At 37.6% G+C, this 24067-nt stretch overlaps 1 protein-coding gene across 24 annotated transcripts in view; it reads left to right on the top strand.

Annotated features, from left to right (window-relative positions):
* The window catches only part of THRB (thyroid hormone receptor beta), a 170615-nt gene that overhangs the window by 125916 nt on the left and 20632 nt on the right, over positions 1-24067 (top strand). For 2 of the 24 annotated variants that reach the window (XM_085051097.1, XM_085051096.1), the window contains exon 1: positions 14474-14801. The exons of the other annotated variants lie outside the window; for them this stretch is intronic. In XM_085051097.1, the coding sequence (XP_084907223.1) occupies positions 14474-14801 (328 nt within the window). Of the gene's footprint in view, positions 1-14473; positions 14802-24067 lie in introns of those variants that run through there. 24 annotated transcript variants of the gene reach the window in all.

Here is a 24067-nt window from a genome sequence, read left to right as displayed (position 1 = left end):
TCCTGACCACAGCTGCTGTTTAGTTCTTCTGATAACTGTATGTCAGAGCACTGAACTTGCAACACTTGTGCTTGATATTGAGTCCTATATGTAGAGAGAACTGTAACTTTTTTTGGTGCCAACTGTAAAGCTGTTGTTAAACTGTAGGATCAATCCAATCAGGCATTTTGCAGTTATTTCCATATAAACAAAATACCTTTTACATTCATTAAACACACTTCTCATTATGTTCTTTAAAAACATCAGATTTGCTACAGTGCTTATCCTAAAGGAAGACAAATGTTTGAGGAAATGTGTAAATGCTGCAATACATGAAGGCCAGACTTTCAATATTGCTTTGTTGTGTTTGTGAAAATCGTTTAGGCCTGTACCAGGCTTGAGTTTATTTCAAGCTTAAAGGAATTTTCTTTTCACATCTCAGTTTGTCTTTCTTACTGAAGAAGCCTTTGGCTGCATTTTTTGGGCAAACTTTATTTGTTTATTGACCTTTTTTGTCTTTAACAAATTACATATTTGTCAAGACTGCTAGTTTCTGTACCTTTGGGGTATTTTTTACCTGGTCATTGCTCAAACCTCAGTCCTTCAAAGGGAGGTGTTATTTCAAGATACTGGCTATCTCTTTAAGCAATTCTAGAACCAAAATGGCTTGAACTGTTTCACCACCTTGAAAAAATAAAGAGCTTCAATTATGTGCACATATCCCCAGGATTTTGTTAGCAAGCAGTGCCAAGTATGTAGAAGTGGAAGGTATAATGAGAAATCAGGGAAAGACCATGTGAATTGATTTGAAAGCTCATGATGAAAGTGGTATTGAGAATTAGGATTTTAGAAAAAGGTGACAGTGGTCTGATTTGTGGAAGTGATTTGAGTGATTTCCTAAATGGTATCTCTGTAACTTATTTGATTTTAAATATCTATTTTATGTATTTTGAGCCATATTCTGAAAATGGTGTTTTTCCTTCTCACTTTTATTTTAGTAGGGTCCCAGGCTTTACAAGAATGATCTAACACAACATGAAGACAGTAAATATCCATTAATGTTCCCATATTCACACAAACAGTAGCCTGCAAAATGAGCCCTGGCAAGGTGGATTGCTGTCTGTTTTTGATATAATTGCTGGGCATTATATCAATTTTGATTTAAAACAAACTGAGGGAGGTTGTTCTGCACATAAAGAGACAGACACTGGAATTCCTTGCCAGGAGTTGTGAATACAAGAAGTGTACACAAGCATATACTGGGGCTGCACTTCAGAGAGAGATCAATTGAATATTGCTATGTTTTAGAAAGGTCACAAGGCCTCAGGCAGTTCCTTGGGCTGAGGAGTAGCTAGGGATTGGGAGACTCCTGGTGGGAACTCTCATACCAGGCTTGCCTTGTTCTGACTCTTCCCTGGATGTCCACTTATGACTCCTTTGGAGAACAGCAGCCAGGTGAGCCTGTGGTTTGAACAGAACTGCTGTGCTCAGGTGTAACTTCTCAGAAAAACTCCCTCCCACATGTTGTACAGAACTATGAGAGGAAAGAATGCTTGTAGCATCTATGTGGCTGTATTGGTTAGCACCACCGTTCTAGCTCCGCTGTGTGTCCTGGTATTTTGCTGCTTTTCCCCGTAATAGCTTTGGTCATTAGTTTCTTTTGCTATGTTTGTTTTATCTGTAGCTGCTACCAGATTCCATATTGGTCTATGCAATTCCTGTTCATTTCTCAAAGGACAGGTTTTCAGGGAGCTCTTTGCATAGCAAAACCCTGAACCCTGAACTGTTTGCTTCTCTGTACTCAGAGCTTGCCTCTGGTTAACTTACAGATGTACTGTCATGTTCTTCTGTGTATTCTTTTTCTCTGATTTATTTCTCATGTTTAGAAATTTGAGCATAATGTCAAGCCCAGGTCTTGATAAGTATATGTGTAGTATTACTTTACCAGTTAATAGAAATTTAGTGTGTTTTTAAAGAGTGATTGTAGTGATTCACAGGGGAGCTCATTAAGATATATCAAGAAAAAGGATAAAGCTATTACACTGTTTATTGCAAGTTTCCTAATATTGCCTTTTCTAACACATTAGAAAATGTTTACAAAGTTGATTGTAATTACCAGTGCACTATTCTTTCATTGTGATGTAATACTTGTCCAAAATATTGGAAATATTAAAATTTAATTTATCTTGAAATCCATATTCTAAAATGCAATATCTAATATTTTGTAATATTGCCACTGCTAAAGTACAACAGTCCTGGATCAAATAACTTTGGCTGTTTACTTCCACAAGCATACACGTACACACATGTTTCTGAAATACTGAAAACCACCTAATAGTTTCAGTAGACATCTCTAGTTCTACCTGCTACAGTTCCTTTTACTCTATCATTTTTCTCTTATAGGCACTGTAATTTTTATATTTTAAATGTTTAGGAAAGAACTCACATGTTCTCATCATGTTTTATTTAGCACATTTTACAAAAGCAGAGCTTGCATATTTAAGAAGAGTGACTAGTCTGTGTGAGCTGGGTTCCATCCTTCTGCTTATTCAATGATCATATGAGCCTAGTTTAAATGTTGAGAAACTCAATTGTGGAGTGTTTTCCTCTTTTAAAAGGAGAAAATGCTATGCTGTCTTTTGGGAGAGAACAGAAGGATGGGGAAAAAAAGAGGAAGAGGAGAGAAGAAGCAAAATAAATGAGAGAAAATAAAATGCTGTGAACTGACAGCAAGATTATTGAGAAGAAATGACATCATAGCCTTGTCTGGCACAGGTGCTTTTGTCTTTCCCATCACAAACACATTTGAAAACTTTACATGCTTTTACTTATAGTTACTTTGTGTGATTTAAAAGGCTTGAACAAAGTATTAATCAGGTGTTAACTTTGCTGGGGAGTTGTCCTTTTGTAGCTTGATTGCTTTTTTTTCTTTTTTTCTCTCAAGTCATCAGTTAAAACCATCTACTGTTACTGGACTGGGTCCATACAAATCTAGGCTGCTTCATCAACCTACTGTTCACCCCTCAGTCCTAATCCTGATTATGTTTGCCTCAGCTGATCTCTCTGAATCCAACGCACTTCGGTGTCCTCATATGCTTACTTCAGTGGCAAAACAAAAAAACTAAACCAGTGAAGTACTGTTGTCCTTGCTGCTCTGTTTTCAGTAAACCTCAAATATGCGAAAAAGCAAAATTTTATCATGTGAGTTTTGCAATCAAGTTAATGACAGTTCAGAGATTTCTAAGTTGTTCTCCTACTTGCTACTATTTTGATCAGCTGCACACTGAAATACAGAGAGAATTTTCTGTAGAAATTCTACTGTGAGCAGTTTTGGAATGCAACATAACTTTTTGTTATGAGAGGAAGTGTCTTTATAACTGGAAAAACAGCAATCCTCTGACATCCCAGAATTGTTGATTTACCTTTTGCCTAAGTGACAGCCTGTTGCCAAGGGTGAAAAATAAATGTTTGCACTCCCCAAAAAGTGTGAGCAATGTAGTCAGTCTCTGAGGAGCAGGGTCTGATTGCCTGTGTGGTCACAGCAGCTTTCATCACCAATGGATCTAGCTGTCAACTTGGAACTACTGTGGTATAAAGCAGTAATAGTAATAATGGTAATGCAAATCCAGCCTTGATTGCAACAGGGCACATCCCAAGCAAGGAAAATTAGTGTAGCTATCAGGGCACAGCAGGGGGAATTTAATGCAGTGCCTCTAGAGTTGTTGTGAGCATGGGGAACAGGCACTTTTTCAGTGTGGTTTTTGGTCCTATTTTGTGTACTCTGAGCTTTTGCCAGAATCAAAGTTCAGGGTGGGTATACAGTTCATTCCAGGAGGAAATACTGTCCTCCTGTCTGGATGGTTACCACCTCCCATATTTCTGGGAGAACCAACTTAATGACTCTCTTCACTTGAGTTGTACTAAAAAAAGGGAGAGCTTTTTGTGTATCGCTTCTTTGACCACTGTTGGCAGATACTAGTAGAGGAAAAACACCACATAACTGAGATGAGAAAATAATTATTTGTAGTATTGAAAAATATTTTTTTGTAGTCCTTTATATACTGACATTCAGATAACACTGCACGTCTGAGAACAGGCCAACCTTTACAATCACCCGTTATGGAGTCTTTGCTTTAGCCTGTAATAAAAGAATTCTGACGGATTCCCCTTGCCTTTCCTTTCAGTTAAACTCAATGGGCAGTTCATCTGTTGCAACTTTTCTGCTTCTATAAAACAAACTTCCCTTTAAAGACCCTCTGATGGGAATTTGAGGGTCTTTTGACCTGTTGACTTCTCAGATGGCAGTCATTGCTACAAAGTGCATTTTGAAATTGCTTGATGATTCCTTGATGAGAAGAGTTCTGTCCCTGCTTATTAGTCCCTTTTAACTCTGAAATAGGGCCTGTGGTTTTGTCATGGTTCATCCCAGTAGGCAGTACTACTTCCTGCCTTGATTATAGCCATTTTAACAGTAGCTAGAGGGAGAGACAGGTGCTTCTCTTACAAATAAGGAGCACAGACAAAACTACATTATCATCCTTTATCAACGGTTATGGGTTGACAAGACTGAGAGCAGATGTAGGAGATTTCAACTGTGATTTGGTTAAAAAAAAGGAAAAAAGGAAAAAAAAAACAAAAAGCTCTTGAGAAATCCAGGCAGAATATGTTAAAACCAATGGAGTAGAATAAATAGTGTAGGCCTCTCATTAAACTAATTTAACATTACAATAAGATGAATGATGCTTTAAGACATAAATGTCTGCTGTGCCACAGTATGGGAAGTACAAGAAAAGGAGACAAAATATAAGACCCCTCAGTGGTAGTTCCTTACAACTTAATCCTTGTCTAGCACAACTTGAATGTAAAATGTCCCTGGTGACTGAAGAGAATTTGTGAAATAAAGTGGAAACTTGTAAAATAAAATAAACTGTAGCTAACATGGCAGACAAAATAGTGAGACAAATTTCAGAGGGAACTAAAAGGAAAATAGAGGATATGGCTTCTCATTGTTGGGCTAGCCTTGGTAAACTCTGCCTGGGTAAATTCCAAATTATGGAAACTGCAATAGAATCAATGTCTCCTCATAGTTGAAATGTGTCTATGATCATATTTCAAAGTCCCACAGATGCTTTGCAGACACAGAAATTAGAAAATATGTTTTAATTTTTAATTTGTAAGTCATGAGAGGTTTTAGAGTTCCTTTTTAAAGTTAAAAATCTATAAGCATTGTGTGACACCCTCTCTGAATCCTTGGGGAACAGAATTTTTACCATAGTCATGAATGTATGGGTTTTAATTAAAATCAAATGTAACACAAATCCTCATAGGCTAAAAGACAGCAAGGAAGGCCTTTAATATCAAAGATAAATTTGGGGAAAAGATATGGAAATTTTTGCCTAGTGAGATTGAATAGCCTGGGTTATGAATCATTGATCTTGAGGAGTAATAGCAAGACCTAAATATCTGAGGAAATAACTGATTTTTCTAAGCAAGGTCAGGAATTGTGTGGCATCACTTGACTGCTCAAGGAGCTGACAAAGCAGGGATCTATTTATGAGTGTATTGTAGAAATGCCTATATTTTTTCATATATATCTTGCACGTGCCTGACTCTTGCATTTTGTGAAAATGCAGGGAGATAATTAGGGTGTGAAGGACCTCAAGGGAGAGGAGCCTTTTACTGAACCAGGTCACTGTCTGAGGTTGTGCAAAGTCTAGAGGAAGGGTGCGTTATAGTGCACAGTTCCTCTTTGTTCTACAAAAAATGAAGTGCCTAAGCTCAGTTCAGACCTTAGAGGGAAGTTCTCAGCTCCCAGAGAGTCTTGTCAGAAAAATTCCATCTCTCCCTCTGGGCTTAAATTTATGAAGTCAAGAGAATGTCAAAGTGTTCAAATTATTTTTAAAAGTTTTATATTCTGTTCTTTTTTTTTTTCTTTTAAATTGCCTAGCATTTTCTGGGTTACTTTTCCTACACTATTTTAAATTGATTATCCTCCTACAAATGATACTCTCTTGCCATATTACCTGCATTTAGAATTATTTTTTATTTTTACTAAGCAAATCAAGTCTGAACTAAGAGCAGATCTATAAAGCCATAAGTAAGTAGATAAGGACAATATATGTAGGTAACTTACCTGCCCTTTTAATTGAAGTCCGTGATGCCAGGTACTTTCTCGCACAAATTCATGTTATTGATGTCCAGCTGAGATACAGTGAGTAGAAGAAATGGACTTGCAGCTGCATTTGTCAGGTGAGCTTGTATTCCTAGCAGAAAAAAGATGCTTACATCTAAAATTAAATAACATACTGAGGAAAGCTGTATGTACATACAGGAATTGACAATAACAATATTTAAAACTAACCATGATTAAGTTTCCTGAATTTGTCCTGTGCTAACAATGTTGCACTTAAGAGAAGTCCTAAAACAAAGCATTCAGAAACAGCAATATTATGATATATCTGGTAACTGAAATCCCAAGTTACTTTGAATTATTTTTATCTGGAAATTAATGACTTGGCGTGCACTTACTTACTAATATGTTACTTTACTGAATTAAATGTGTGCAAAATTAACTCTTAGGTTGATTAGAACAGCAGAATCTTACTATGATTAAAACCACTGTGGGTATCAGTCATCATATGTCTGGAATTTGCTATTTTCTTTATGCAAGTTAAACAGCTATTTTGTATTTGAATTTTGTTAAATATAATATAAAATAAAACAATTTCTTTAAATACAGAGTATGATCTTTGATGGGTTATTTCTACAGAATTTAGTTTTGCTGCCCAGAAATAGAAATTGGGCTATATTTAGTTTTACAAATTTATCAGCTAGTGGTATCTCAGTTTCTTCTATACCCAAGAATAAGTAATGACCAATTAGACAAAATCATGCAGCTTTAGTATTGTTCATTATCCACACCGGAGCCAAGTGTCCGTGTTCCTGTGATAAAATTAGCGTCTCTGATACTCCACTGTGACCACAAGCAGAGAAAGGCAGTAGGTAGCAAAAGCGGAACTGCTAAGCATGCCCACATAAGAATGTCACACTTAGGTAACAGAGTGTCCCTCAGGTCAGCCTACGATAAGAGCAAAGTCAAACAAGGCTGAATCCTTGATGTTTTGTGTTTTAAGTATCTGAAAATTGTTCACGACCAGCCTCGACCTACAAGACCTCAAATGATCATATGAGCAAGGCAATAAATCGGTGGTAACTTGCCCTGGGGCCCATGTTGTAGTTGTGATGTTGTGAAAGTTACATCTAGTGTTAGTCTGTCCACACAGATCTGCCTGCTTTTTCAGGATTCTCAGACAGGAAAATTTCGTATTTACTTGTACCGAAGGGGAACTATGGTGGCTGAATGGGCATGGCTGAAAGGTTCTGCATCGTATCAGTGCAGTCCAGTGGAGGTGCACGGGAATACCACAGCATCAGGAGAGCTGGGGAACCACTTGCTTTCCAAAACTCCACACCTGAGCAAGATTTTGGCAAAGCCAACAGTTTGTAGCCCTGCAGTATTTGCCAAACATCCAGGACGTGAGCTCCTGTTGTGGGACAGACTGATTCACCTTCCTGACAGAAATCAGAAACGGAATGTAGTGGGCATAACAGAAAATCGTTTCTGTAGGAAAAGACACGTCAAAAATTATGACATCCAGAGGAATGGACAACAGCTTTTGCAATGCCTACATGCTTCAACTTGGACTAGTACAATTTTACAGCCAGGCCATTCAAAAGCAAACTTTCAAATCATGCCAAGTGCCCAGGAATACCAAAAAGAAGAAAAAAAGTGTAAAGGTAACTGACGATATCATGCAGAGCACAGCAAATGCTGTATTTAGAAAAAAACAAAACAAAGCGAAACCAGGTTATGTCAGGGATTTGGCCATTGGTAAAAGCATTATTATGTGGGGATGTTTTCTTGCTACCAACCTTTATTTTTATTTTTTTTCCATCAGGGGTAATTGTGGTTTTTAGTTTTCTCTTCTCTTTAATTTAATAGCTTTGTGAAGAGGCCTTATGACAATGTGATAAATACTTACTGGGGTTTTCTGTGTGATACCTGATACAGAATAATATCTCTTATTTTAGAGCTTTTAAAAAGTATTTGTCTCTCTCTTTACAGGCTGATGGAAAATGTTTTCTGAACCTGGTCTTTTTCAATAAAGCATATATTTGATATATTTAAAATGCAAAGACAAAAGAAAGCATTCTTTTCTACTTTTAGGGTGTTCAGCTCTCACCTGTGACTGTGTTATTTGCCTTCCTTCTTTTTATTAACCATACCTAAAGCTTCCATAAGTGCATATACAGAGATCAAGTGGGACTTCTTGTTAGGAATATTCTCTGCCTCACTAGTTAGGAGAATAAACCATTTTGTCTCAGGTAGGTTGTTTTGTTCACATCAGCACAGCATTGAAGGAATTTAAGAATCACAGTTGCTTAGGTATTAGAACAAATGTAGTGTTCAAGTTATTCATTTTTAAACTTGGATAAATAGTTCTTCATTGCTCTTTGCCTAAAAAATAATTACTGTGTATTGGGAGGGGGGGGATTACAAGTTGTTTTCTTTTACTTAAGTCTTGCGTCACTCCAGGAAGAAAGATTACAGTGTCAGGCAGGATATCACCTCATGAAAAAGTTAAACTGGTCTAAGTACCTGATTTCTTTAGATTTAGTTGTGCTTTACCTCAGAATGCCTCTTTGCTAACAGATGTCAGGTGTTGATCGCTTTAACGTCTTACTAAGGGCTGTCAGGAGGCTGCCAAACCCAGACAGTCCCATCCAGGAGCCTGTTAATTATGTTATGTCAAGCTAAATTAGCCTGCTTTCTGCTTGTTTTTATTTTTGAACACATGAAACTTCTTACCTTGATGTTTTCATATGAAGTTGAGGCAGGGAATGACTCAGAAAAGGTACATGTTTTAAGTATTGGCCATTACTTTCTCAAGAGATAAGCTCTGTAATTAACTAATGTCTGCTAACAGGGTCTTCCAATTATGATATATGGGGAGGCTTAACAAATTGGGTTGTCTGGGTCACAGGTCTATAATTACTCTTCGTAATATTTGTTCAGGGACCATCTTAAAAGTTGTCAAACACTATTCAAGAATTTTGCTAGCACATTTGCTGGCCAATGTCTCAATGATCAAATGCTTTCTGACAAGACCGCGTGCTACATGCCCATGTCATAAATAGTGCAAGAAAAAGCAAGCACAAACCCTAGAGGAGTTCTGATCAGGAAAGAGCAAGCACCATTCTCTTTTAAACAAATTTATTCAAGGTGTCAAAAATATTTTGAGGGATAACTGGAATTGTAGTGAATCTGAACATTTAAATATAAACTATGACATTCTTTGTTATCCAAGCAGACTAATGAGTCTGAAGTATTTCAATAAAAGGCACATCACACTGGCACTTCATGAGTCACAGGCAAATTTAGTGTCATGTCATAACCGAGGTACAGTGGGTTTTGTGAGAGGAGCAGTTTTAGAAAAATAACTAACTTGGTACGCACGGAGAATGGAGTCTTGCTGTTATCTGAATAAGGTTTTCTCCTGGTTTGGACCACGGGCAGCTAGTTTGAATCCTGCTGCATCTGTTGCAAACCCAAATAAATTGTTTTATGTCAGAAAGATTTACCTTTTTTTCCTTCACCTGCTATAATAAATGTAGTGTAGACAAAATGATGGTTTTTAATGTCTTAACTTCCACTGAGACATACTCCAGGAACTGTCAAATGCTGCTGTATTTTTTCAGCACTGGAATTCCATAATCCTACCTAGCTTATGATTTAGTCACAAGTAGAGTTTTCAAAATAAGATAAATACCATAAAGAGTTTATTTTCTGTTCTTGTAAGTGCTTGCTGTTATTCTTGTTTGGATTCTAGTGTTTGAGGTTTTCTTAGCTTAATCTCTAACAATAAATTTGCATAGTCATACTTTTGAGGGACCATTTTGGGTCTTTGATCACAGTGCGTAAAGTGAATGAATAAGGTGATGCAAATACATACATTAAAGAGAAATGGTAACTCATTGTGTAGGCACAGAGATAGCTGTATTTGACAATTTATGTGTGTTGTAAAAGCCATGTTAGTAGTTTCGCTCAAAAGCTGTTACAGTTTTCAGTATATTTTCCATATGATGTGAAAAGATCTGTCTGGGATGTGGCCCATGTTATGAAAGTGCAGATTTGTGTTTGCTCAGAAAAGCAGTGATCTAATTTCTTTTTTCTTTTTTTTTCCCCAAAACCATCAGAGGTGGCTGAGAGAATTCAGGCAACAATAAAACCTATAAATAGGAAATATAACAGTTATTTTGTAATGTGTAAAAATTTGTATTACAACATTAGCAGCTGAGAATACAGACATACAAAACTGTGAAGAGTTCAGAACGCTATGTTTAATCCTTGCAATTGCACGTTTAAATGTGCAACTTTTTTTTAATAAATACTGAATTTTTATTCATCTTTTTGCATGAAGTCTGAAAAGCAACCAACATAGGATTCCTTCCATGTGGTCCTTTAGAAGTGGCACTCTGCCCTGACTGATTTAAATGTTCTGCAATACCTCCTACGTACCAACTCTGCTGAATCTTTTCGAATTGGCGTGAAGGGGCCCTATCTGCAGCATTGCAATACCCAGGACTCTAGACCAGGGGTGCACAGTTTGGAAAAAGTCAGGATATTAGAACTCTTGCGGGTAATATGCCACAGCATAGTGGATTACACTGAATGATACTTCTTTCTTCTGTGTCAGGGACCCTTTTCTGTGTCAGGGAGCTCCGCTGGTTGGGCTGCAGCATTCAGAGGATCACCCACAAGATTTTTGTCTTTCCTTAACATTTCTGTGGGTTTATTTTGGTGGGTTTTGTAACCAAGCTAAGTCACAAGAGAAGTGCAGCTTAATGGGGGTGTTTCATTGTTTGTAATTAAAAGCCTTAGTCATAATTTGTAAAACAGGAGTCAATGAAGAGCTGAACCGTGTAGTGTAAGATGGTCTCTTCTGCAGACTCCCCCTTTCAGGCATTCTCGGCCTGATTTGTGCCTACCCAGTTAATATCACTGAGTGTGCTATGCTTACTTCTGGTTTACACCAGGGTGAGTATATAAAAACCTTTGGGGCATTCCAGGCCCATGTTCAGCAAGTAATTTCTGCCTTTTTTAGATCAGTGAACTAACACCTCAGACTGTGAGAGGTTCAAGCTTTGCATCCTCTGCTGTTACAGTATCAAAGTTTCTGTTCTATCAGTGACCTGTTTGCTTGAATTGAAGGGTTTATTCCAATGGTGATTAATTTCCATGTGTTCACATAATCAGACACTTGTGAGCTAATAAAATTGCAAGTGTGATACTACAGTGCTGGAGGCAATGAAAGCTCAACATGACATTAATAAAGATTGATATTCAAATCAGAATACAAGACAAAGAAAAACTGTTAATATTATTCTACTCAACTTTCAGACTTTTGATAAAGATGCTGTCTGTCTTGTATCAGACAATTTAATTCAAAGGCATACATGAAACAAACCTACAGGATTGGACCCTAAAAGATTTAAATGAAAATATTTTAGGAATATTTCAATTTTTTAAATCTTTGCAGTGTTCTTTGAACGGATTTGTTTCCAAGGGAACACCAATCTGCAGTGCTATAAACCTCTTTAATATTAGCACATCACAGGTAAGGAACCCACGTTCCCTGGCAGTGTTTATCATTTTTTGTTTGTAGGAAAAGTCTTCCATTCATTTTTTGTTTCCTCCTCATCCTTCACAGTTTCATGTAATTTAATTTCCTTGCAGTGTTACAGTAACTCTTGATGAAAATAGTACATATGACACATTTCTAAACATTATTGACATAGCAATAGAAAATAAGAAATGTTAGAGGGATTTGTTTTGGAACAGAAAGTAAGTCACAGGCTGTGCCATGTAGAAATTCCATTTCCTCAGGTGCCATCCTGGCAGGAACATCTCTGTTTACATAAGATTGCAATTCTGTTCAGTTTTTCAGTAACAAACTTCAATCCAACTAGAGGGAAAAAAACAAAAGAAAAAATTCATGGGAATTTTGACTTTGCTGGCAAAGCAAATCCACATGGGAAAAAACTCCCACTAAGCATTTAAAGCCTAGTTCTCCAAAGCTTTTCTGGGTGGTGTAAAAGTATCTACATATTCTGCACTGCTAACCTGTAAAACACAGCCCCATCTCTGTTGGAATTCTACATAAATTCCTGTTGGCTGTACAGGGGATCTTTTTGTGGTAAATGAACAGCCCAAGTACTTTACTTGGGAATGTTTTATTGGGAGTCTGGAGGAGTAAGCTCGGCAAGCTGTGTGTTTTACATACACTACAGTATTACCGACTCAGTGGGAATGATTTGGGGGTTTTGGTATAAACAACTATTGCAGAATTTCTTATGAAACACAAGCATTTTTTATCATCCATTCTTGAAAAATCAGATCCTGCATGAGACATGCTTTTTATCACAGACAAAGTCACTGTTTGTAAAATCTAGATGATGGGTCTTAGCTAAAATGAAAATTAACTTTTATTGTGTGCTTTTTTATACTGTATTCTATAGTGGTATTTGTTGAGTTAGATGATGGTAAATTAATGAGGGTTCATTAGGGTTTTACTTGTTGGATTTCACTAACGGTGCTCTTAATGAAATAAAATGTTAGTTTAAATTTTTAGAGTTTTAGCAGAATAAGTTCATTTTGGAGGCAACATAATTGACTTCAGTAGCATTGATCTCAACAGAGTTCAGTTTGACTTACCAAATGTATTATTATTTTATGAACAAGTTAATAAGAAGTGCATGTTAAAGATGCTTCTATTATAGTTAGAGGGGGAAAAAGAACTCCAAGCATGAATTTTAACTTCTCTGATCCCTGGAAGGATTTCTCCTGAATTTGGTACTAATTAGATCTTAACTGTCAATTCTGCTTATTTAGAGAGGTTAGTTACAGTTGTATGTTGGAAGGGAGAATGTTTCTCTGTTGGTTCTTTTTATTAATCTGAAATATCAACCAATATTGAATAGGGAAAAATATGTGTATGTCATGCCCAGTTCTTACCTATTGCACTGAAATTTGGAGGACTATATACGATTGTGTATATCGAGAGTGTTAGATGTGTGCTTAAGATCCTAGAGGAAAAAGGCCCAAGTTACACAGTAATTTTGACAATCCTTTAGTTTAAAATGAGAGAAATAAGAAAGCTCTCACTATCAAATCCATAATAATTCAGCTCCCTAATAATAAGAACAGATATTGGAAAGGGATACCATTTTTTTACTGATTTCACAAGTTTTACTGTATCTTAGCTGTGCTGTAAAAATCCCCACATTCTTCCTAGTAAAAAAAACAAATAGCAGCTAATGAAAGTTTAAAATAAAATAATTGTTTTAGATCAAAAAAGAATGGCTGATTAAAGAAGGTATATTAACCATATTGAAATTTGGGGTGCATTAAGTAATTAAAATATCATACAGTTTTTGTTGTAGTGTCACTGACATATTCATAGTTAATTCATAGGTGAGCCAAAATGAGCAAAAAACCTTCCTTTCTTTCCTCGCTCTCTTTGTCAAAAAAGAGTCTCTTCTAAAAGTACTTCATTACTGAAACAGAAAAGATAAAGCAGAATAGCAAAGCAATTAGCTTATTGATAATATTTAAGCAGTGTTCTTTTTGCTGATTATATTATTTTGAAGTTTCCCACCTGTTGAACTCAATAGAAATTATTTCTTGAAATCACTGAAGTTTAGAAAAGCCGCTTTCCTGTAAATGCATTACCAGGCAGCAGGGCGGATTGTGTATGTGTGGAAGGCTGGGGAGATTCATGCATGTAATTCTGTAAAACAAAATCAATAAAGCTGATGACAGATTAAGTTGCTAAATTTTGTAAAACTAGACTACTGTTCAGGTCATCAGCACAGCACTATTGGATTTTCTATGGTTTAATGCTGAAAAACAGGATTATTGATTTTAGGATTTTCAGCGTATCCCCTCTGGGAGTTCTTAAGCAGTCTTTATAATACTTCACACTTAAGTTGACAACTACAGTGACATAACTGTGTCCTTGCCTTAGTAATCATTTTCTAATCATATTGGAAAAGGCTGGAAATGGTTTATAAAATGATTATTCCAGACAAATGGGGGAACAGGAGGGTTGTCAGGATGTCGCTTCTTTGTCTGGTGGTCATTGCTACCTGACTGCCATCTTCCCTTGGAATTAACTTACAGTCACAGATTAAGACCTTTGACTGTCATAAATCTGCTTCCCAATATGTTTGACTGGCAGGGGAGTTCACAAGCCGTCCCAATATAAATAGGATTTTAGCACATCAGGTGCTGCTCCGAAGTAAAACGGGCTGTTTTGCAGTCGACTTTGTTGGTGTATATTCATTGCTCCTCTCCCGATCCATGTGTATGCATGCCTGCGTGTGTATGCATGTGTGTGTGTACGTAAAGTAGAAGCTGAGATAGGCTAACAAAATGAACTACTGTATGCAAGAAATATATGAAGTGCACCCAACTGCTGGTAGCAATTGCTACATGCAGTCCACTGATTATTGCACATATATCGAAGATAATCAGGGTTACAGCAGTTGTGATGCTCAGGTCCTGCACAGTAACAACATATATATGGAACAGGCCTGGGCGGTGAATCAGCCTTATACCTGTAGTTACCCTGGAAACGTGTTTAAAAGCGAGTACTCTGACATGGACATGGCCCTGAATCAGTACAACCAACCTGAATATTTCACAGAAGAAAAACCTACTTTTTCTCAAGTGCAGTCGCCATCGTACTCTCAGAAGAAAGGTAGGGGCATTTTATTTAAATAACAAAAAAAAAAATAATAATCTCTGTTTTTGTTTTTGTTTTGCTTTAAACTTACAGTTGCATCAGTTGGCTCAGAGATGCATCTTTGAATGTGAAAGCTGCCTGTTCAAAATTGAAAGCAGCAGTAACATAGGTTGCTAGGTGATTGTAAGGTTTTCGGTGAGCGATGAGGATTTCCAAGCACTTTTTCTTGATCTATAAGAGACATTTGCAAATATATTGCAGTTTTTTCTGCTTTCTGGGGCTATTAAGTTCCGTTGCTATTCACCAGTGAGCTCAATAAGAAAGTTTCTCTTCCAAAATGTCATCATTATATATTCTGCGTCTTAAAGCTGTGTTTCTGGTTACATACAAATTGTGTAAGTCCTTGTTTTCAGTAAATGTGAACTCTGTTTACTCAGCAACTCAAGCAAAAGATTTTGAAAATAGGACGGTAAATATGTATGGGAAAATGATTGCGTTTGAGTTACTGACTTCTAAGTGAAAACCATGAGTTTCTGATTATGCAGAGCAAAAAAAGACTGAAAATTCAAGAATATATCTTTGCAGGAAAGATGACTTTGCATCCAAAAGGTTTATCTAATCAATATGTTTGTGAGACATGTGCAATGTCTGCTCCCTCAGGGTTAAATCATTGCGGGTTTTTAGAATTCATTCTTTTGCTTTTAAAAGTGTGCAAAGGAGATTTAAAAAGAGCCCAAAATACCAACAAACACTTGGAAATGTTTTCAGAGTTGTCTGTTCTAAACTCAGAGAGCCGAGCTGACGCATACAGAGTATACATTCTCTGTGTTTCTTTAAAATCACATTTTTCAAGAAGAAAAATAAACAGTATTTTATACCAAAATAATGTTCTTTTCTGCTCAGACCAAGTTTTCTGTATGCAGTTTTCCAAAATCCATTTACTACTTTTGAAGTATCTTTGTAGTGAAAAATAGACTGTTTAATTTTATTAACTACATGGAAAACTAAAATATTTTCCTTTAGGTAGGAAATATTCATTAACCCTTAATGCAATAAATCTGTATGATAGATAGAAAAATGTCTTAATTTTATATTTTGAACAGCATCATATTTCATAATAAAGAAAATTCTTTAAATCCTTCTTGGAAGCTGTAACAACATGATCAAATTGTAGGCTAAATGTAGTTGTGGATAATGTGTGGTTTTGTGTTGTGCAACATTTTAAATGCTTTTTAAGGCTATTTATCTGCTATTTGGTTTCAATTACTGAATTGATAGTATTTGCAGACTTTTCCCATGTCTTATTTTTGTTTAAAGAAAAAGTTTATCTCAGGATTAACTTAGAAAAAATAAACATTTGCTGCTTCAAAGTCACTGAAGGAATAAATTTTTCATTATGTTAAAGGTTATAAATAATAATTGGATACACCTATATCGGACCTTTATGTTATTTCAGTACTCAGACACCCCCTGACATCTGCCCTGTGTAAAGTTTTTGTACTTGTTTTTTTGAAAGAATACAGAGTTGTTTTTAAAAACTGCTTGTCTGCCCTTGTTTTCTACCACCTCAGTTTCACTAAGAAATGGTGGTGAATTTCGGCGGAAGCCGATTTTGAAGCAGGCTTTTAATTGATCATTCACAGACTGAGCAACATGTTTTGGGATTCTTTAGAGCCTTATTACTGTGATAATCAATAAAAAGTGGCCTCCCTTCTGTCAAACCTATGCAAATGCTGAGTTTGTTAAGCAGAAGAGCTCTAAACTGCATGGAACATGTGCATCTTCTCTTTTCTTTTTTTTTTTTTTTTTTTTAATTTCCATCTTTTAAGCAAGCTACCGTAAAACTAACGAATCTTTTAATCCTGTCCTAAGAACAGAAGGCTTTTCACAGGGCATGTGTGTCTGTATTGATCCAGAATTGATTGGGGGAGCGAGTGAGTTTGTTAGAGAAGCCTTGGTAATAGCCCATTAAAGCAAAATTAAGTCCCTAAACAGGTGTTCATGAGGAGTCTTGATTGTTGCAGTTGGTATTTTTGTTAGTCCCCTGAAATTTGTCATAATCTCAATAATATGCTGTTTAAATCAGATTGTGCTTTACAGTAGCACATGGACTCTTTTCCTATCAGAACTTTTGCTAGTTACTAAATGGTTAAAGTCTTGTTTTCCTTCTGGGAAGGAAAAAAAATCAACATTTTACATGCTGAAAAGCTTAAAATTTATGAAAGGGTATTTTACTACTTCGCTATTTTTATGTCACTGTGAAAGAATTCAGAAAATAACTTGAAAAACAAGAACCAAAGACCCCAGCAATGTGTCACTATGGGAAAAAAAATAAGCATTTATAAATAATAGCCAGTTATTCTAAAATATAAGAAAGCTGCTTCAGTTATTACTGTCCATTAAAAACTATTATTTCCTGACTATCTGTCACAAATTCTGATGAAAAAATTAACTTTTAAAGAAAAAAATTGTCATCCAGAAAATCAAGAGTTGAGGATGTGGGTTTAGCCTTGCATCTACTTGTTGCTCCATTAGCTTTTGTGCTCTGGTGTATGCTGTTAAAAGGTGACAGCACAACATTTGTGCAAGAGCTTACTGTTTTATTAAGGAAGCCCTTTTGGACCTGATCCTACCCTAGGAAACAGGCAGCCAGATACACTTTGTTTTCTGTGTAATGCTGGGAAATATGATAAGCAGAAAGGGCTCATCGTCGTGAGAACAAGGTGCTATTCTCAGTTTTGCCCCAGAGAGTTTAAACTGGAATATTTTTCCCTTCATACAGTGCTTCTAGGCATGGTGAGACTGCAGCACTGCATGCTGCATGGGTGATGCTCTGGGGGAGCCCATGCCCCCCTGCCCTTGTGCAGAGGCTGAGCAGACTGTCAAAAACATCCTTGGATCTCCTCACACCACCTGTGCTGTGTGGAGAAGTACCCAGTGACAGGGAGGAGATAACGCAGTTGGGAAAACACAAAATAAATATGTACAGGAGTCCAGAAATCTGAGACTTCCCCACATTTGGTGTCTGCACAGTGTTTTGGACATTTGGACAACGCGGGAGAAAGATCTGCAAAGCTAAAATTGGGATGAGAGTTGCCTTTCACTTTTCTTTGCACGATAATTTCCTGAAAAAGGTTAATGAATGATGCCCACAGGTGTCGATGAGGTTAGGCTTTAACTTCAGATTCTGTGGGGGCAGAGAGCAGTAAACAGAGGCTGCCCCCCCCAAACCAAGGGTTTGCAGGGAGGAATTTTTGAGTTTAGGCTGTACCAGAGCCAGCTCCTCATCCCTGCAGCTCACCTTGCTTCTCAGATACCAGTGAGATACTGGTGAGGTTAATGCCCTCTTTTGAAGGGCTCTTGGCATGGTGGGAGACCGGGGCTTTGAAAGCTGTTATTATTGTTGTTTTTATAATTGTACTTGCCATAATTATCTCCTTTCATATTTGCCCAGGCAATTAACGTGCAGCTGAGAATACATACTGTGTGAGTGCTAGAGTACATGACTGAATTAGTCCAAACTGAGTTCTCAGTATGAAAACATTAGGATACTTTCTAAATAGCTAAGAAAATGCAACATGAAACTTACAGCGAAATGTCATCTCATCAGTGCAGGGAGTGTGTGTGGATATAATCAATTTACAGAAACACTGAGAATTTGTCATCCTGGCCTTTTCAGCCGAGCAGCTCCCAGTACGTTAACAATTATTCAAGGCTTAAAAATACTAATTTTGCTCTTGACCACCCATCTAAGGAAATAGCACTAAGAAAATTTGCAGAATCCATTGCATAAGTCATTACGCATTTGGAGTTATATTTCTTTCATAATAAAAGTCAATGGAAATAATGTATTTTCATCTCCTTTACTGTTACCTTTCCACAACCAGATGAAGGATGAGAAAGTGAAGGAAGTCATACTTTGCTTTGCTCAGTGAAACTTAGATTTCTAAATAAATAACTTTGTTGCAGTACTAAGATACTGTCTCTAAAAACATTTAAATAAGTTGAGGGGTGGGGAAATGGTATGATCTGACCCTTAAAGTGGTGTATTTTCTATCTGTACTTGGTAATGGCTGCAGGTACAGTACTGATTGCAGAAGTTAAAGTGATAATACAGTTTGGGCTAAAATGTTTTCAGCACATTCTCTGCAAAAACACTGTTGTTGATAAGGTTTCTGACTCAGCCCAACGAGCAGAGCTAATACACTGAAAAGTCATTGAGAGAAAAGGGACTATAAAATGTTTCAGATTTGATCTTTGCAGAATCTTTTGCGAAATTTTAGTAATTTCTTAAATTAAAGAATGTCAACAAATACCAAAATTGAGGACAAACAAGCCATTTAGTTAACAAGAAAAGTGTGAATCTGTTCAGCAAAATTCTCAGTTCTTCCAAACTGGAAGGAGAAATAAGCCATTTTTCTCAGTGGGAGTAATTTAAAGAAAGTGGGAAACAAGGATCAGTGTATCAGCCCAGCCTTTTAAATCGTTGTTGATAATAACACAAATAAGAATGCCGTATGCTTTTTCTCTCTCGGCTCTATGCTTTCACCAGCATACACTCCATTTAAGCTTTTTCTGCACAAGTCAAGGATGATGTATGACCGGTCCTTGTAATTTTTCATAATTTGTAAAGAGTTCAAGGTGACTATGAAAGCAGTAGAACAGCAGTACAAATTTTCATTTCAAATTTAATACAGTTGGAGATTCTCAAGGTGGTAATTAATTTAATCTTTTTCGTTTTTGTACAGCAGTGTCTAGTAAGTGAGTACCAGCTTACTGGTAAGTCCTAACTCCTCATTTTAGTAAGTGGTCTCTAGTCATGCAAGCCATACCAGACAAGGGAAAGAAAGATTTTAGGGAATATATTTAATTCATGAGTCTGCCAGTGTACAGTGAAAATTAAAATACTGAATAATGGTCTTGAAATGCAAGTGTCTTTCTGCAATAGCGAAAAATGGTGTTTTCTGACTGCAAGCTATATATCTATGGTGGATCAGTAACAAGCTAATAATGAACATCTGTTATACTGGCATAATTTGTTTTCATAGATGTTACTCATATCCTTGTTTGGTAGTCAAATACCATTTGGTTCTACATTTTTTTTTAAGCTGTGGATTAATTCCCTAGGCCAATATCACATTATCTGTGGAGACCTGGAGATAAAGTATGTGCAATGGCACTTTAAAAAAACTGAAATCAGTTCTTTACTTTTCTCAAAATACACTTTTTTTGTTGTTGTTGCTGTTGTTAATGTGTATGAGGTACAGAGGGAAAAGAAACACTATAATTTTTCAAAGTTTGTTATAATTTAAGTGGTTTTCCTTTGCCTTGTTTTGTAAAGGAATAGCCACCAAATGTCTCATTTGTGTCTCTCCAACCCATTACACTGTGCAGGGTCATATATGCTGCTTTAAGGCATCATTCCTGCAAATGGTAATTCAAGAGTGCATGCATACAGTATTAATGAAGGAGAACCTCAGATGACTGCATAGGTTAGCAGATCTCCTTCTGTCCTTATGTCTGCTTGGAGCAGACTCATTGTGTATTTTCCTATCAAAGGGAATTGTTTCCTGCCATACCTCTGCAAAGTTACAGTCATGACTTAAATCGCTGTCAAGATAGGCTATAATGGATTATATGATATATTCTTCTAGAGAGGGGCAACTGGTCCTGCTGTGTGCTTAGCCTTGCCAAGACAGTAAGATTAGGCAGACTGGCAGGTGGGAGTCTGGGGGACAAAAGTGTTACTTTAGGCTACAGGGGAAACACCAGACCTGACAGATCAAGGTCATTCACTGTTACTCTCCACTTAAAACAAAGATCCAAGGTGGGCATTGGGATAAACAATCTCAAGTTATATTTGACAGATAGTTAACTTGGAGGATCATACAGGATGCAACAAATGACAGTTCATGAGGATGCTGAATACAGCAGAGGCTTGAAACAACAAGGAACAATATTGGTTGTTTTTGTACAGTTCAGTGAGGTTGGTGTTGCTCTTGAACAGTTCCTCTTAGCTATTTACTTAGTAGGTTTTGACGAAGAAATAAAAGATCAATTATGAGAACCTGAAATAGGAACCTACCGGATGTTCCCATGAGATTTGTTATCAGACATCCTTCTTTAGTAAGAGAGCAGCTGGGTTACTCTGTCCAGACAACATCTGCTTTTCCACATAGGAGTTTTTATTTTTGCACCAGTGTTATTACATACACATGAAGCAAAATTACTTGTTGATATGAGAGACAAGTTACTAATAGTGGTGCAAAGAGTAAGACAAATCTGTTGCTGTGCCCCTTCCTCAAAGTATCTAACAGACAACTCTGCTGCCATCCATGGCTCCCCCAAGAATCTCCACTGCACTATTAATTTCTTCCATGTTGGTATCGTGTTTAGAAAAACAGTGGTGAATTTCTTCCTCCTAATGCGGTTTCTGACTCTGAGAAGAATCAAAAATGTACTGAGTCTGTTTATCTGCACGTCTTTCAAATGCAATTGTATTGAATTTATACAGAGGTCATACAGGATATTTGCAACTACTGGAAATTACTTAGAGTAGACATTAGTGTTTGTAAGAACTGAATATAAATCCACTTACTCCTTTTGCAGTGATGTCTGTCTAATTTATATCTCTTAAAAATACTAGTGAGGATTCAATTTCCCACTCTAGCTGTTTCTGACCCCATTAGCTGTTGGAAGGAGTATTAAAAATTTGGAAAACTGTAATAGAAGGAAATGTGTATTGCACACTTTTGTTGCCAGTGATTTCTTGGGATAAGATTTCTCTATTCATGTTTCCTGCTGAATCCCTAGAAGAGTTCCAAGTGTGTGCTTCCCCTGTGCCATGGGCTCAATCCTGCGGAAGTACTGAACATGGTATTTGGGTAGCTTAAGTAGGTGGCACTTAATGTGTCTGATGAACGGAAATTGGGAATGCGCTTGCATATAAGGATGGCATTTTTAATTTCTGACTAGGAGTGCCTGTAGGAGATTGTGTCTTCTGCCAAGTTAGAAACTATTTCCTATATTGGATAAAGTCATAAAAGTCCAGGATGGAGATGGCCAGCAGTGGTCACATGCATGACCTACTGTGTATATTTAAGGAAGCAGTTTAGACAAGTGGTCTTCTGCTCCTCCAGTAGAACAAGTTGCCATCACATGAGCAGCATTAATCAGTTTGTATAATTAATGAAATATCAAGGCATTTAATTCAGAAGCAGTTCTTGAGGAAGCTAACCAGGGATACTGAATTTTAGAGGACATACTTTATGCTACGTAAATCTGTGTTTCATGAATAGCAGTAACCAGCAATAACAAGAAGACATTGACCTTTAGGAGAAATTTAGGGCAAAATTCTGCATCCCTTTGCTGCATCTTCTGCCCCCTCTATCAGCTCTGTGCTGTATATATGTTGCATGTGCAGAGGCAGGTGTGAGCAAAGTGGAGGCAGGATGGAGATAATAGCCTCTGTTAATCCCCCACTGGCATCATGTCTATTAGGAGTCAGTGATGTAATTAGAGTCGAAACCCGGCTGTCTCTCATCCCTCAATGTCACATGGCCACCAGTCTATCCAAGCATAACTTGTTCATCATGGAGAAATGTAGCCTGAATATAAATATGATCTTTTGCTGTCTTGTAGACTGGCTTGATACAACATTAAGATCTCAGCTCATTCCCCCACTCCCCTTTCAGATGTCAGTAGGAATATTGGCAGACCTGAGATGCCCGTATCTAGGCATGGCATCCGAGCACTAATGCTTCCTCATTTTAGAGAAGAGGGACATATGTTCCTCTGTAATTTAAGGTTCTCATAATTGTCGCTGTTGAGCAGCTAGCAGAGTAATGAATGCATCGGTTCTCGGTGGCAAGAAGGAATGACCTTTATTGTTTTGATTTCATCACATTTATAGAGTTCTCAAAAGTCACCCAGATTGGTCAGTCAGAAGCCTTCCCCCAGGCCTGATTGGCCAGGCCTGCACTGCCCAAGTTCTGGGACACTGTTCCAAAACATCCAAACTTTATCTTTATTTACAAAACACAAGAAAACCTCTCATGGGAAAAACTGTGCTAGCCACACATAATTACACTTAAACTGGACCATACACATACTTTCTGCATTCTTTACTTTCTCCTGATTTGCTCACCAGCCTCCATAAAGTTTAAGCATTTTAAGCTTAGTTAACTTTTGTCTCTGATTTGGGCTTTCCTTTCTGGAGAACCTCTGGAAGCATACCCTTAGGAAGGCACTTTAATTTAAGCTGTCTGTTACTGAGCTGACCCTCTGGCATGTTTGTTACAGAAAGATGATGGCCACCCCTCTTGCAGCATGCTCCAACAGCCTTTTGCTGCCCTGAGTCTTGGTGCTGGCTGCTCTCCAAGTGACTGGTGTCCCAAGTCCCCATGCTGTACCAACCCCTACTGCTGTGAGGGCTGCATACAAACAGCAAGCTTCAAGTCTGACCTTATGGGTGGTGCTATAAATGAGTTCAGCAAGCTAGTGGCAAGAGACAGTGTTACAGGCAGCCACATCCAGAGGGCTCTCTTTCATTACACTCATAAATTCCACTCAGACAGCTGGCAATTGATGCAAAACTGGGAGGGGTGGCTGGAACACCAGATGGGTGTGCTGCCATTCTGGACAACCTAGGCAGGCTAGGAAAATGGGATGAGAGGAATCTCTTGAAGTTCATCAAAGGGAAAGGCCAAATTCTGCACCAGGGGAGGAATAATAAACAGCACTGCAGGCTGGATCCCAGCTGGCAGGAAAGTGCTGTGCACTGAAGTACTTAAGGGCTCCCAGTGGACAACAAGCTGAACATGGGCCAGCAGTGTATCCTTGAAGCAAGCAAGGTCAGTGGCATCCTGGTCTATATTAGGAAAATCATCACCAGCAGCTGGAGGGATGCAATCCTTCCCACCTGTTCAGCTCTAGTGAAACACAACTGCAGTGTTGGGTCCAGTTCTGGGCTGCCCAATAGAAGAAAGATGCAGACATCCTGGAGCAAGCCCAGCAAAGGGCCACAAAGATGATGAACTGGAGCATCTCTTCTGTGAAGAGTAACTGAGGAAGCTGGGACTGTTCAGCCTGGAGCAGAGAAGGCTTGAGGGGGCATATGTCTGTAAATATCTGATCCCCCATACTGTAGAAGACAGGGCCAGACTTTTCCCAGTGCCCAGTGACAGGACAGGAGGCAACAAGCATAAATAGTAATACAGGGCTTTCTGAGAACAACAAAATAATATTATTTTTCACTATGAAGGTGGCATAGCAGAGGACTT

The sequence above is a fragment of the Lichenostomus cassidix genome, chromosome 2 (genome assembly GCF_008360975.1).
Source record: "Lichenostomus cassidix isolate B80296 chromosome 2, HeHo_3.0, whole genome shotgun sequence".
NCBI classification, from domain to species: Eukaryota; Metazoa; Chordata; class Aves; order Passeriformes; family Meliphagidae; genus Lichenostomus; species Lichenostomus cassidix.
Note: the sequence above shows the minus strand (reverse complement) of the source record. Positions and strands in the feature narration are given on the sequence as shown.